Source organism: Lipophrys pholis (assembly GCF_963383615.2).
Source record: "Lipophrys pholis genome assembly, chromosome: 1".
NCBI lineage: Eukaryota > Metazoa > Chordata > Actinopteri > Blenniiformes > Blenniidae > Lipophrys > Lipophrys pholis.
The window spans coordinates 528,821-543,672 of NC_137635.1; the positions used below are offsets into that span (position 1 = coordinate 528,821).

The following is a 14,852-nucleotide window of genomic DNA, read 5'->3' on the forward strand; positions in this document are numbered from 1 at the left end:
AACTTGTGACTCCAGAAACCTTCGGCTGCTCCTCCAGTCGGACGCTTCAGAGACAAAAGAGTCGCTTGTGGCGCCGCCAGCAGATTCAGGGTGATTCATCTGGAGGCGACGCAGGAGGTTTAATACTGTACAGAGTGTTCCTGATATCAGGAACCTGAAACTTGCTTCCTGTCTTTGTTTGTGATGCACGCGGCCTGCTGAGGACGGCGCTCGCTGTCTTAGTTTCACCAGAGAAACTCAGAGATGTTCACAGACCAAACGGCTGCTTCTTTCTATTGTTTAAAACAAATGTTGTGTAATTGTGTTCCCGTGGCACCTCGTTCTAAAAATACCTCCTCACCAGCATTACTGTGCAGCATTAAGTATTAACGCCCGTCAGCCAGTGAGGACAGCTGGAGATGTAGGTGGACCATTGTGCTGACTCAGCTGGACGTCTGGACTCCAGAGGATTCCTTGATGAAGGGGAAAGGTCTTGTAAGGTGAGCTGCTGGTTTACAAACCTCCGCTGATGCATGTTTCATCATTTCTAACCAAACACACACCCTGTGGATCAACCAGTGTCCTGACATGTTTCTCTAAAAGCAGATGCAGCAGCCATATGTGCTGCAAATCACCTCCATTATTCATTTCTCTCACTTTGATTCATCTGTTCTGACGCTGCCACAGAGATCTGAGGAAATCCTTTGGGACCTTTTGGAGGCGCTGTTTCTCTCCGTCATGTTGGTTCAGGTGAGCTACCTGAACAAACAGCCCCAACACTAAAAGTGGTGAGCTGGTGATGAAAAGTGAGACGTGCTGGAGTGGATCAGGGCAGTCGATGTTCTACCTTCAGCCACGCTGTCGCCTCACGCCACCGATGTTCTACCTTCAGCCACGCTGTCGCCTCACGCCACCGATGTTCTACCTTCAGCCACGCTGTCGCCTCACGCCACCGATGTTCTACCTTCAGCCACGCTGTCGCCTCACGCCACCGATGTTCTACCTTCAGCCACGCTGTCGCCTCACGCCACCGATGTTCTACCTTCAGCCACGCTGTCGCCTCACGCCACCGATGCTCTACCTTCAGCCACGCTGTCGCCTCACGCCACCGATGTTCTACCTTCAGCCACGCTGTTGCCTCACACCACCGATGTTCTACCTTCAGCCACGCTGTCGCCTCACGCCACCGATGTTCTACCTTCAGCCACGCTGTCGCCTCACGCCACCGATGTTCTACCTTCAGCCACGCTGTCGCCTCACGCCACCGATGTTCTACCTTCAGCCACGCTGTCGCCTCACGCCACCGATGTTCTCCTTTCAGAGTAAAGAGGAAGAGATTCAGCGCCTGATCTCCTGACGGCTCCTGGACCATCGTCTCCAGATCAACCTCCAGACTTTCACCCACCTGGGAATGACGTCCGTTAAAAGCTGCAGCTCAGAAGCAATCCACCAAATGTTATCAGTGAGTCCTGCTGCCAGAGATCAGGGAGGACGACGTCCTCACACTCTGGACAGACGAGCTGCTGTCCAGGGAAACAGGAAGGAAGGAGGAATCAGGCTGCTGTGGCCCTTTAAGGGCGGAGGTCTGGCGATCGCCAAGGACAAGCGTCCGCTCACTACACCAGCCTCGTGTCGGGGTTGACCTTTGACCTTTCCTGAGCCTTGCACTGTCTCCACTGATTAGCTTTTCTCGGTGTTTCCCACAGCGACTGCCTGATGACTCCTCCAGCGCGACTCCACAGCAACGACAACAGATCCCCTCCATCCCCTCCATCCCCTCCATCACCTCCATCACCTCCAGCCTCTTTCTCTTCAACCCAGTTGCTCTTTGAGGGCAGCCGATATCTTTCATCTCCAGATGTGGTAATTGGACTTTCCAGAGGTGAGTGTGTTGAACCAGATGAAACTGAAATCTGGGAAGTCGCTTGTGATTCAAGTTGACCTTCATGTGAGGATCCAGAGGAACAAACCAAGCCGGGCTGATTAACCCTTTCCTGGACCGGCAGGAAGAAAAGAGCCCAGCATTTAAACACCCACAAGCCAAATGATATGCTGCATGAATTTATTTCAACATATATTAACATTTTATTCATCCTTCTGTTGTTTGCCTAAAGACACAGTGCGTACAGTATTTACATTGGAGTCTACAACAAGAGTTTGCTGGCAGGACAACAGTTAATAAACTGGGTGAGAGGAAGGCGACTCTCTCTAGAGCTTCAAGGTAAATTAAAATAACCGACACCTCGTCCTTAAACCTGACATGTTTCTGTCATAACAGTCCAGGAGAAACAGTTCACATCTTCACAACACATCGTCTAAAGACACGGACGGTCCTGATGTGTCACTCGTCCAGATGCTTTATGTTGCAATGCAAGATAAATAAAATCACTTCATGTTAGACTGCGACGCTGCATCAAAATACTTTTCATTAGTTTCTGCACATCATTCAAAGGTCAATGGAATCCCTGTCGGCCTTTCGTACACATCACAAAGCTGGATAACAAGTCATGAGGGGATCTTCACCTTCCTCCTGACAGATCCTACCAGACAAAGCGCTTCCCTTTACCCAGCCCTGTGTCTGCAGAACGGAGCGCTCAGCTGGCAGGACAGAGACCGAAGGAGCCACCAGCTCCTCTGGTTATACGAGAACGGAAAGAAAAACAAAAGGAAGAAGAGAAGCCAGCGTCTGCAGAACATATGATCCAGTACAACAAGCTCAGGAACCGTTCTTTCATTTGGGCTCAATTAGAGTCCATGTTGAAGAGGAGGACCGGTGCTGTCGCCATAGCAACAGAGGTGACGGCTGCCGCGGGAGGAGGGAGGGAAATAAGAAAAGTGAGGACAAACACACACACACACACACACACACACACACACACACACACACACACACACACACACACACACACACACACACACACACACACACACACACACACACACCTGTGCTCGTACCAACACACACCGGCACCGCAGCACAGTTCAGAGCAGAAGACTGTGACGGTAATGAGGTGAAGCTTTCCCACGGACCAGGCTGGGATTCTTAACATGGCGTCATAATTAACCGTGTGTGAATGAAAGGCTGCGGCGAGCGAGCGGCGCCACCGGGGGGGATCACTCAGCTCAGAGTCAGCGGCCAATCAGAGTGATTGAGATTAAAGTGAGAGGAGGATTCTGGTATTCTGAGCCTTCAGGACAGGAAGACGTGGAACTGCGGAGCGTTTTGCTCTTTAACTGGAGCTGAACAGATGAAGACAGTCGGTTCTGCTGGTCATGTGACAATAACCTCACTTTAGTTCAGGAGCAACTTACAGAACTATTCCATCATCAACTGGTAAATTAGAGCCACAATAACCTTTAAAGTTTATCTTTGTTGTGGTGCAAAGTATTCCTGATGAAAATGTCTATATTTTTCCTGAAAATGACCTTATTCTCAACCTGAAGCCAACTTTAATGAAATGTTCTGGTCGATATAAACTTCTTCTCCCGCTGTTGTATTCTGAGTGTCTTTATAAACTCACCCTGACAGTGTGATAACAACCCGTTGTGTTGCTCAAGAAGTTGGTTTTAAAAAAGCAAAGTTTTCTTTGAAACGTGTATGATAGTGGGCGGAGCGTCGGGCTGGAGCCTGGTGCCGGCCCGTTTTGACCCACGAGCCTCGTGTTTGACCCCCCAGATCTAAAGCCGCTGCACTGTGGTCCCGGTTCCACCGAGTGAGTCCTGCTCATGACTTCACCACTCACCACGTTTCCATCAGACGGATTTCATCCAGCACAAGAAAAGCCCAGGAGGTTTGGGAAGTGGAGACGAGCAGCAGCTGCTACGTTATGCAATGGTTTGGTTTGTTGGAATAGGTGTACATTTGGTTGCTACATACAGTACATCGCCCCCACAGTACCTAAAACCCTTTTCCCATAGTAGAAAACTAGAACAGCTACATGGTGAACTACCTGATGTTATGGTGCCATTCCACAAATCCAACGTATGTACAACAGAGTCAGAGTTCTCTAGGAGTTTCTTTTGTTTTTACAAAAATTTTGTGCTTTAAGATTTGAAACGCGCGCTCACACACACACACACACACACACACACACACACACACACACACACACACACACACACACACACACACACACACACACACACACACACACACACACACACACACACACACACACACACACACACACACACACACACACACACAGCAGATAGAAAAGAGAAACAGACATTTCTTCTCCAGCTGTTTGCTGTTTGCCACCTCGTGTACAATCCCTGTATTGAGTTGCGTTTATCTTGAAATAAATCTCATTGAGTTGTAGAGCGGCCTGGAGCCGCGGGGGAGATCCATCAATTATAAAACAGGAAGTGACCCACTGAAGTGTCCTGAGTTGAAGCCTGTCTCTGAGATGATGTCTCTCAGACGAGACAACTACATGAAGAGACGTTTCAAACAAGATGCTACATTTAGGTTGATTTCCTTCGTTTCCTCGTGATACTTCATCTCAGGTGTGTCGACAAGTTCAGCGCTCTGGAAGCTGGCAGGAAGTGTGAGACTCTGCAGTCAAACATGTGGAATGTGTCGGATCACGTCTCTGAGCAACAGCAGGCCAGGTGTGATGATGGATGTCCTGGAGCTCATTCTGAGAGAACTAACACAACGGTAGGAGATGCATGGAGGCAGTAGCACCACCACAGTGTGGGCAGAAACACAAAGCAGTGGACGGCAGCACGAGCTGCGTGGAGGAATGAGCAGCCGCCGCCTCCACGGCTTCTCCACTCGGGAAGCGGTCTTTGGTCACAAATCAGAACCTGGATGGTATGGAGTGTCAGGGAGTCGCTGGCCCAGAGTGTACCACTGATTTATGACGTCCATTTCCACAGCTTGGGATCCTGAGCTTCTCCTTCCTACGTTACAGCACCACTCTCCCCGTCCCTCTCTGCTCACCGGCTCCTCTGGCAGTAAATCATTCCTCTCGTTAGTGTGAGAAGCTCTGGTCTCCAGCTGGAGCCTCGCTGTGGTCAGACACAGATTTCAATGGCCGTCGCCATCACCATCTGGCTTTTGTTCTTGTCTCGGCCTGGGGACTGGTGCTCCTCTCGGGGGGACAGTGGGTCGGACAGGACGCTACGTTTGAGTGGCGCCGGGCGCAGGCAGGAAGTTCCCGGAGGGGTGGAGGGCTCGGCGTGTCTGTGGGACGAGCGTGGCGTGGAGGTTGAAGACGAGGAAGAGGAAGAGCAGCTGCCGGTGCACACCCCTGAACTCGATCTCTCACCTCGCTTGGCTCGACAAGACGCCCGGCGCCGCAGCTCGCTGACCAGCTCGTACTTGACGAAGCAGAAGACGTCCTTGACCCCGCAGCGTTTCTCCGGCTCGGAGGCCAGCAGCCGCTGAAACATCCGCAGAGCATCATCAGTGAAGCGGCGCCACTGCGACGGGTACGTTCCCACCGGGCAGCCCGCCTTCTGCCAGCGCCGGAACTCCTCGTAGAAAGCGTCGGCCGGCAGAGCCGCCTCCCAGGGGAAGTTGCCCGTCAGCATGCAGAAGACCAAGACGCCGAACGCCCAGACGTCCAGACTGGTGGTGACCAGGAAGCCGTCGGTGCGACTGGCGCGACACACCTCCGGCGCCGTGTACGGGATGGTGCCGCTCACCCGCTTCACGCGGCAGCCCACCCGGCGCGTCATGCCGAAGTCGGCCAGCTTAATGCGGCGGCACTCCCGGTCGAACAGGAGCACGTTCTCAGGCTTCACATCGCGATGGACCAAACTTTTGCTGTGCATGAAGTCCAGAGCCAAGCCCAGCTGCTGCATGCAGCGCTTCACCATCTCTTCTGGCAGCCCCACCTGAGAGGAAACACCGGCTGCATCATGACGGAGCTCACAGCCCAGGACACACAAGAACACAAGGAGCTTTGGGATTCTGGCTTCTGCAGCAGGACTCGGCTACTTTGGTTTTTTCTCTGATTTCCACCAAATAAATGATCTGAAATGAAGAAAAAGCTTCTAAAACCAAAGATTTACATACTAATAACTAACCTTAAGTTCATGATACACACAATTTACATGTATTATAATACATGTGTTTTTGCTTTTGTAGCCAATTTGACACATTTTTCCTATTTTTTTTTTTTTTTTTTTTTTTTAAAGGAATTTTTCTATTTTACTAATTTCATGCATCTTGGCTATTTGATCCATTTCAACCTTTTTAGCAGTTTTTCCTGTATTTTCATTATTAGTAGTAGTAGTAGTAGTAATAGTAGCAGTAGTTGTAGTAGTTTCAACTATTTCATGTGTTTTTAGCAATTCAAGCAGTTTTAGCCATTTTTCCTTGAGCTGTTTTAAGCAGATGGTTTTTAAGAACCGTTTGTTTTGAAAGCAACAAGATCATTCATCTAGAACCTTCCTGGGGGTTTGTGGGAGCCGCTGCAGAGGAGCTGAAGATCTCTGGTCTAGAGGATGTGACCACATCTTTTCAGATTTTGAAATGAAACAATGAAAAGTGGTAAAACTTTATGAAGTGAAAAACATCTGAATGAGTCTGGAGAAGAACTTTCTCCACTGGAGCTCTAAAGCAAAATGGGAGTGGAAACCAGGACGAAGCCGGCGGCTGGAGTCTCAGGAGGCCTTGTTAAAACCACCACGTCTGAACACTGACTGATTGGAGGCTGGAGGGGGGGGGGGGGGTCGTTACCTGTGGGGGTATGATGTCAAAGAGGTCCCCAGCGGGGGCGTATTCCTGTCCAAACACATAGCTGTCCTCCGTCTCAAACAGAACGTCCAGGACCTTGATGATGAACGGGCTGCAGCTCAGCGAGCCGGTCAGACTGAATTCCCGCAGGAAACTTTTCAGCTTCGTTTTGTTCTTGGTAACAAACTTCAGCGCTATCTTGGTTCCTGCAAAGAGAGGAGAAAAGTGACATGTAGAGCAGAGGACATGAACCCCAGCGCTCCATGTCAAACAGTAGGAGCGTCCTCACACTTAATGCACACAGAGACTTCCAGAGCTGCTTTCATTCACATTGAAGGAATCTCACCTCCATTACAAGCTCAGGTGTTCATAATCACAGCTGGAGAAGCTTTTCAGTGCTGACTTAGCACTTTAGAGCCCAGATACCCTCTCAGCCTCTCGCTCCTCTCCGCACCACTTCAGTTATACTGAGCTCCGACTAAAGCGGCTCTCTGACCAGATTTCAGAGTAAACCAAAGAGAAAAGCTGCTCTAACTGAGCTGATATCAGTTTCCCAGCACGACACCTTGAGACTGTACTGATCAGCTTCGCCTGGTGCTGGATGGGTGTGAACCCTGAACCTCTTTAAGGTCCAGTTGGTCTGGTGAAGGTCAGAGACTCACCCTGCGTCCTGTGAGCCACCAGGTCCACCTTCCCATACGTTCCCTTCCCCAGCTCGCGGATGTGTTCGTACTGCTTGGCTACGTCAGCTGCTGACAGCGAGGTGATGGCCAGGGCCTGCATGTCTTCCACCGGGACGCCGCCGCTAAAGCCCGTCTTGGATGTAGGGGAGCCGCCGCCACTGGCCACTCGCCCCGGGCCAGACGGAGAGAGAGACAGGCTGGCCTTGACGCTGTGCGGCAAACTGAGGGAGGAAAGCATGGTCAGGGTCCGGTCCTCATACCTTCCTACTTCCTATTGAGCAAGGCATTACCGGCATCACGGATCAGATGTGTCATAGGTGATGGAAGGCATGTCTAACCTGCCCACCTTGAGGCTGACAATTTCCTCAATTTCTCTCCCTTTGTTAGTCCTTCTCCCTCTTATTATTGATGCTCCTATAGTGTCTGCCAGTAAGTGCTGTCTGAAAGCTGGACGGTTGTCTGAAGGAATCCAATACATCGCCTGAGCCTGGCCTCGCTATTGATGCCCTGAATGGACCTGAATGGACCTGATTGGACCTGAATGGACCTGAATGGACCTGAATGGACCTGAATGGACCGTGTGGAAATGAAGGCCTGTTGACACTCGTCCTGTTCAGAACGTTTGAAGAATGAAATGTCATGAACTCATGTACATGAACAAAGTCCAGATCAGGGGTGTCAGACACATTTTAGTTCAGGGGCCACAAAGAGTCCAGTTCCATCCTGAGTGGGTCGGACCAGTGGAACCGCCATGATAACATTGGAATGGAAACTTTAAAGTTTTTCTTGGTGCAGAATGAAGTGAAATGTCCAGAAAACTATTGCTGTTGCATTCTGGGAGTTTTCATAAAGCCCCCCTAACAGCACACACACACACACACACACACACACACACACACACACACACACACACACACACACACACACACACACACACACACACACACGGCACATGTTCTATCCTTATTCATAAAAAAGTTAAATAAATTTTAGCAATGCTGTACAAACTCTGCAAAAAGACACCGATTGATTAAAAGGAACAAATCCCACTAATGACTCCACCCATTGTGTTTCGTCTCCATTCCCTCCACACAGCCAGATTTACTCATCCAATCATGCACAGCATGCACACAAACAGTACTAATAAGCACCAAATCAGCACCGACTATTTTGCTGATGGCCTTTTACTTCCATCATTCAAAGCCAATTGCTTTGCTTTTGTTCTTCTGTTCCTGAGGACGAATCCTCGGCAGCGCCGTTTTAAACCAAAACCGATTGAAAATAGCTGGACGTGGACGGCTGAGGACATTTCAGAGAGAGTTCCTGAATGAATTCACAAAGTTTTAATCACATGTTTTCAGGATGTTTTAGTGAGAAGTGATCAATAAGCTGTTAGTCAAGTAAATAATAATGACCGTTCTACCGTGTGGAGCCTGTTTGACTCTTCAATCAGAGTTCTCTGGGTACCTTCAGTATCTCTGCAGAAAACCTTTATATTATCAAAACTGTGTGACACTTATCTCAGACTGTGACTATTACATGGAGAGCGTTGTCACTGCACAGCCTTCAGCCCGTCGACAGTTGGTGATTGTCCAAAGCAGTCTGGTCCAGGTTTAGTGATGAAACATCTCAGCAGGACAGACAGACGCAGACTGGCAGCAGGTTTCCTCCGCCCGCCCGCCCTGCTGGTCCTCAGCCTCCATTAGAGAGGAGGGAGCGCTTGTTTACTGCCACTGCTTCCCGTCAGCTCCAGCACAGAGGAGAATCACATTACTCAGCCGCTATAAAGACAAATCCCCCTCCTCCGTTCCCTTTGCAGAACTGGATTAACAGACTGTGAGGAGCGTCCGGGGGACCATGCTGCTGCAGCGATGCGGCGAACATGAACCAGAAAGTCCTGAGTGGAGGAGGACGGACGGAGTCATGACAGAGGTTTTCCATGGGATTGTTTGGAGGTCACACAGCGACTCTCCATCAAAGGCCCTTTGTGTTTCCGCCTCTGAGAAGCAGCAGCTGTGGTTCAGCGATGAAGCTCAGCCTGGTGCTTCACTGGCCGGCCTGGCCACCCAGCCTCCCGGCCTCCCGGCCACCCGGCCTGGCCTCCCGGCCACCCAGCCTGGCCTCCCGGCCACCCAGCCTGGCCTCCCGGCCACCCAGCCTGGCCTCCCGGCCTTCCGGCCTGGCCTCTCGGCCACCCAGCCTCCCGGCCACCCAGCCTGGCCTCCCGGCCACCCAGCCTGGCCTCCCGGCCACCCGGCCTTCCGGCCTGGCCTCTCGGCCACCCAGCCTGGCCTCTCGGCCACCCGGCCTGGCCTCCCGGCCACCCAGCCTCCCGGCCTCCCGGCCTCCCGGCCTCCCGGCCTCCCGGCCACCCGGCCTGGCCTCTCGGCCACCCGGCCTGGCCTCCCGGCCACCCAGCCTGGCCTCCCGGCCACCCGGCCTGGCCTCCCGGCCTTCCGGCCTGGCCTCTCGGCCACCCAGCCTGGCCTCTCGGCCACCCGGCCTGGCCTCCCGGCCTTCCGGCCTGGCCTCTCGGCCACCCGGCCTGGCCTCCCGGCCACCCAGCCTCCCGGCCTCCCGGCCACCCGGCCTGGCCTCCCGGCCACCCAGCCTCCCGGCCACCCGGCCACCCAGCCTGGCCTCTCGGCCACCCAGCCTGGCCTCCCGGCCACCCAGCCTCTCGGCCACCCGGCCTGGCCTCCCGGCCACCCGGCCTCCCGGCCACCCAGCCTCTCGGCCTCTCGGCCACCCAGCCTGGCCTCCCGGCCACCCGGCCTGGCCTCCCGGCCACCCAGCCTCCCGCCTCCCGGCCACCCAGCCTGGCCTCTCGGCCACCCGGCCTGGCCTCCCGGCCACCCGGCCACCCGGCCTGGCCTCCCGGCCACCCGGCCTGGCCTCTCGGCCACCCGGCCTGGCCTCCCGGCCACCCGGCCTGGCCTCCCGGCCACCCGACCTGGCCTCCCGGCCACCCAGCCTCTCGGCCACACAACCATCAGCCTGCGTGTCCGGAGTCCCACGCTACCTCGAAACCTGGAGATCCCTGTGTTCGCTGGTCGGAAGAGACAATATCATTTTTTATTGGTGACAAAAAAGCTTGTGATGCACTAAAACAAGCGACCTGCTTTCATTCCAGCACGGCGAGGTTCCCTGTTTGTATTCAGAAGCAATAATCTGCTTTCCAGCCACTAATTTTCCCGCAAATACAAACTGACAATCTCACTCCATTTAGCAATTATTCAAACAACGATGAACATACCTGCAGGTTAACCTGGTTAGAGCAGGCTGTTTCCCCACCAAAATAAAAGCTGAAACACTCAGTTTTATCTCACTACTATTGTCTGACAATCTGTTTTTGCAGATGAAGGTGGAGCCGTTGACCTTTTCTTCTGCACACACTGGAGAAGATAAACCCTGTAAAGCCGCTGGATGTTCTGTGCTTTAACTCTGAAGAGCTCTCAACAGCTTTGGCCCCTGAACTCTTAAAGTTTTGGTAAAACATCAGCAGGACTGTGACCAGGTCTCAGAAGACCACCAACAAGTCATACTGTGAGGATTCTACTGGTGGTCCATCACTTCAGTGGAGATGAACAATGTCCACCGCTCCTCTCCTCAAACACAACGATGACACTGAAATGTCTTTTTATGTGGGACGTTTCCAGAATGACTGTATTTAATGGACGTACATGTCATTTCAACATGTTCGACTCGTCCTCACGACAAATCTCTTTAATTTTATAAGCAGGTCAGTTTAGGATGCGGCTCTGCAACCACTTCGTCCCAAACTACTGTTCCTGATGAACATGATTCTCCTCCATCAGTTCAAATCAAGAGTCGTTCCAGGGGAGAGTCGTTTAAAGGTGAGAGTCGTTCCAGGTGAGAGTCGTTTAAAGGTGAGAGTCGTTCCAGGTGAGAGTCGTTTAAAGGAGAGAGTCGTTCCAGGGGAGAGTCGTTCCAGGGGAGAGTCGTTTAAAGGTGAGAGTCATTCCAGGTGAGAATCGTTCCAGGTGAGAGTCGTTTAAAGGTGAGAGTCGTTCCAGGTGAGAGTCGTTTAAAGGTGAGAGTCATTCCAGGTGAGAATCGTTCCAGGTGAGAGTCGTTTAAAGGTGAGAGTCGTTCCAGGTGAGAGTCGTTTAAAGGTGAGAGTCGTTCCAGGTGAGAATCGTTCCAGGGGAGAGTCGTTCCAGGGGAGAGTCGTTCCAGGGGAGAGTCGTTTAAAGGTGAGAGTCGTTCCAGGTGAGAGTCGTTCCAGGGGAGAGTCGTTCCAGGGGAGAGTCGTTTAAAGGTGAGAGTCGTTCCAGGGGAGAGTCGTTTAAAGGTGAGAGTCGTTCCAGGGGAGAGTCGTTCCAGGGGAGAGTCGTTTAAAGGAGAGAGTCGTTCCAGGGGAGAGTCGTTCCAGGGGAGAGTCGTTTAAAGGTGAGAGTCGTTCCAGGTGAGAGTCATTCCAGGTGAGAGTCGTTCCAGGTGAGAATCGTTCCAGGTGAGAGTCGTTCCAGGGGAGAGTCGTTTAAAGGTGAGAGTCGTTCCAGGTGAGAGTCGTTTAAAGGTGAGAGTCATTCCAGGTGAGAATCGTTCCAGGTGAGAGTCGTTCCAGGGGAGAGTCGTTCCAGGGGAGAGTCGTTTAAAGGTGAGAGTCGTTCCAGGTGAGAGTCGTTCCAGGGGAGAGTCGTTCCAGGTCAGAATCGTTCCAGGTGAGTCGTTCCAGGTCAGAATCGTTCCAGGTGAGAGTCGTTCCAGGGGAGAGTCGTTCCAGGTGAGAATCGTTCCAGGTGAGAGTCGTTCCAGGTGAGAGTCGTTCCAGGTGCGAGTCGTTTAAAGGTGCGAGTCGTTCCAGGTGAGAGTCGTTCCAGGTGAGAGTCATTCCAGGTGCGAGTCGTTTAAAGGTGCGAGTCGTTCCAGGTGAGAGTCATTCCAGGTGAGTCGTTCCAGGTCAGAATCGTTCCAGGTGAGAGTCGTTCCAGGGGAGAGTCGTTTAAAGGTGCGAGTCGTTCCAGGTGAGTCGTGAGAATGGTTCCAGGTGAGTCGTTCCAGGTGAGTCGTTCCAGGTGAGTCGTTCCAGGTGACAACTGATCTCTTGCGTCCAGAGTAGCTTGAGCCGAGAACCATTCAATCCAAACTCCACGGTTCCTGCTGCCGGCGGCGGCAGCGAGGACTCTGTTCCTAAACCCTCCACCACCTTCCAGGGCGGCGGAACACAAACCTCAGAGGCTGTGATGTGGTGCAGGAACTTCCTCCAACAACAGGGATGGAGGGACCCCCTGCTGAGACCCCCCCCCCCTTCCAATACATCCCTCCTTCCATTACATCCCTCCATCAGCTACATCCCCCCTCCATTACATCCCTCCATCAGCTACATCCCCCCTCCATTACATCCCTCCATCAGCTACATCCCTCCTTCCATTACATCCCTCCATCAGCTACATCCCCCCTCCATTACATCCCTCCATCAGCTACATCCCCCCTCCATTACATCCCTCCATCAGCTACATCCCTCCTTCCATTACATCCTTCCATCAGCTACATCCCTCCTTCCATTACATCCTTCCATCCAGCTACATCTCCCTTCCATTACATCCCTCCATCAGCTACATCCCCCTTCCATTACATCCCTCCATCCAGCTACATCCCCCTTCCATTACATCCCTCCATCAGCTACATCCCCCTTCCATTACATCTCTCCAGCCAGCTACATCTCCCTTCCATTACATCCCTCCATCAGCTACATCCCCCCTCCATTACATCCCTCCATCAGCTACATCCCCCTTCCATTACATCCCTCCAGCCAGCTACATCTCCCTTCCATTACATCCTTCCATCAGCTACATCCCCCCTCCATTACATCCCTCCATCAGCTACATCCCCCCTCCATTACATCCCTCCATCAGCTACATCCCCCCTCCATTACATCCCTCCAGCCAGCTACATCCCCCTTCCATTACACCCCTCCATCCAGCTACACCCCCCCTCCATTACATCCTTCCATCAGCTACATCCCCCCTCCATTACATCCCTCCATCAGCTACATCCCCCCTCCATTACATCCCTCCATCAGCTACATCCCCCCTCCATTACATCCCTCCAGCCAGCTACATCCCCCTTCCATTACACCCCTCCATCCAGCTACATCCCCCTTCCATTACATCTCTCCATCCAGCTACATCCCTCCTTCCATTACATCCCTCCATCAGCTACATCCCCCCTCCATTACATCTCTCCATCCAGCTACATCCCTCCTTCCATTACATCTCTCCATCCAGCTACATCCCCCCTTAATCGATGTGCACTCCAAGAATCTGATCATGTTTGCTTCTAACCAGTGAGCCAGGCGTTTCAGATCAGAGAGTTTAAGAAGTAGAATCCTCTTTAATACAACTGCTGACTGTTTGTTCGTCTCTTCTCTTCACTGAATTTGATCTCAGACTCAACTGAAGCCCTGAAGTCTTCTTAAAATATATTTTAAGTACTTCCTTAATGCTATTGATCCCCCCCCCCCCCATGCAATCTAATATTTGGAATAACAGCAAATCCATATGTGAGTGTTGTGTTGCTTCTAGAGTCCATTACCAGCTTTTACAGGACGGCATTAAGGATGAGACATCACCTGTCTGTCCTGGACCATCACTCTCTGGATGTTCCCACTCCCCTGGAGCTCACAGGGACAATAACAAAAGCAGTGGGGGGGGGGGGGGGGGGGGGGGGGGGGGGCGGATTCATGTAGGTAGAAAATGATGGTGAAAACACAAATTATGTCAGAGCTCAAACACGAATTAGAATTCATCCAAGCTGTTTCTGCGGACTCGGAGACCAAAGTGTCTCCTGGCAGGTGGACAGAAGGTCAAAGTTCAGACAGAAAGCTTCTGTCTCTAAAGAAGAGGAAGACTTTGGATTTTCTAGACAAAAAAGGGTTTGAGTGAGAGAATGAGGTTTTTTGCATTGAGCAGTTAGTTCCTGTACAGTATCGATGCCCTGACCCACTTTTCTGCCCCCCGGGGGGGGCTGAAGCTGCGCTCACCTGCTGGCGACCTGCCGCTCTCCTCCATGGTCCTGCATCCGCCCGGTGCGCTGCGCCGCGGCGCCGCCTGCTGATCGATCAGTGACCGGAGGGGAGAACAACCCAGCAGCTCCTCTTCGCTTCAAGATCAAAATAAAACGGTTGTCGACACTTGCGGCTTCACTGCGTAACGCGAGGCGCGCTGCGTCCCAGACGACGCGCTTCAGATGGAGACATGTCCTCCGGGACGCGGATGAAGACGAATCGAATCCGTCCTGTGAGCGGCCACCATGTCAGCCTGCCCGGGGGGAGCGGGGGGAACGGGGGTCTCCTCCAGCGGTCCGCATGACCCAGTTCAGAGCCGCACGCACCGACACAAAGCCTTCATTCATTCATTCATTCACTCCTTCATTAGGTCCAGACTGGAGGTTCGGCTCGGCTCTCTGCGGCACACACACACACACACACACACACACACACACACCTACTGTCCTCTCTGCTTCTGTCTGAC

General features: G+C 52.5%; 1 protein-coding gene across 1 annotated transcript; it reads right to left on the reverse strand.

The window, feature by feature from the left end:
* Window positions 1–5,001: 5,001 nt before the first annotated feature.
* On the reverse strand, window positions 5,002–14,400 carry sbk1 (SH3 domain binding kinase 1; the record flags this gene model as incomplete). Its single annotated transcript, XM_080475512.1, has 4 exons — window positions 5,002–5,826; window positions 6,674–6,876; window positions 7,333–7,574; window positions 14,363–14,400. The coding sequence occupies 4 exons, from the start codon at window positions 14,398–14,400 to the stop codon at window positions 5,002–5,004; spliced, it is 1,308 nt and encodes a 435-aa protein (XP_080331638.1).
* Window positions 14,401–14,852: the final 452 nt, after the last annotated feature.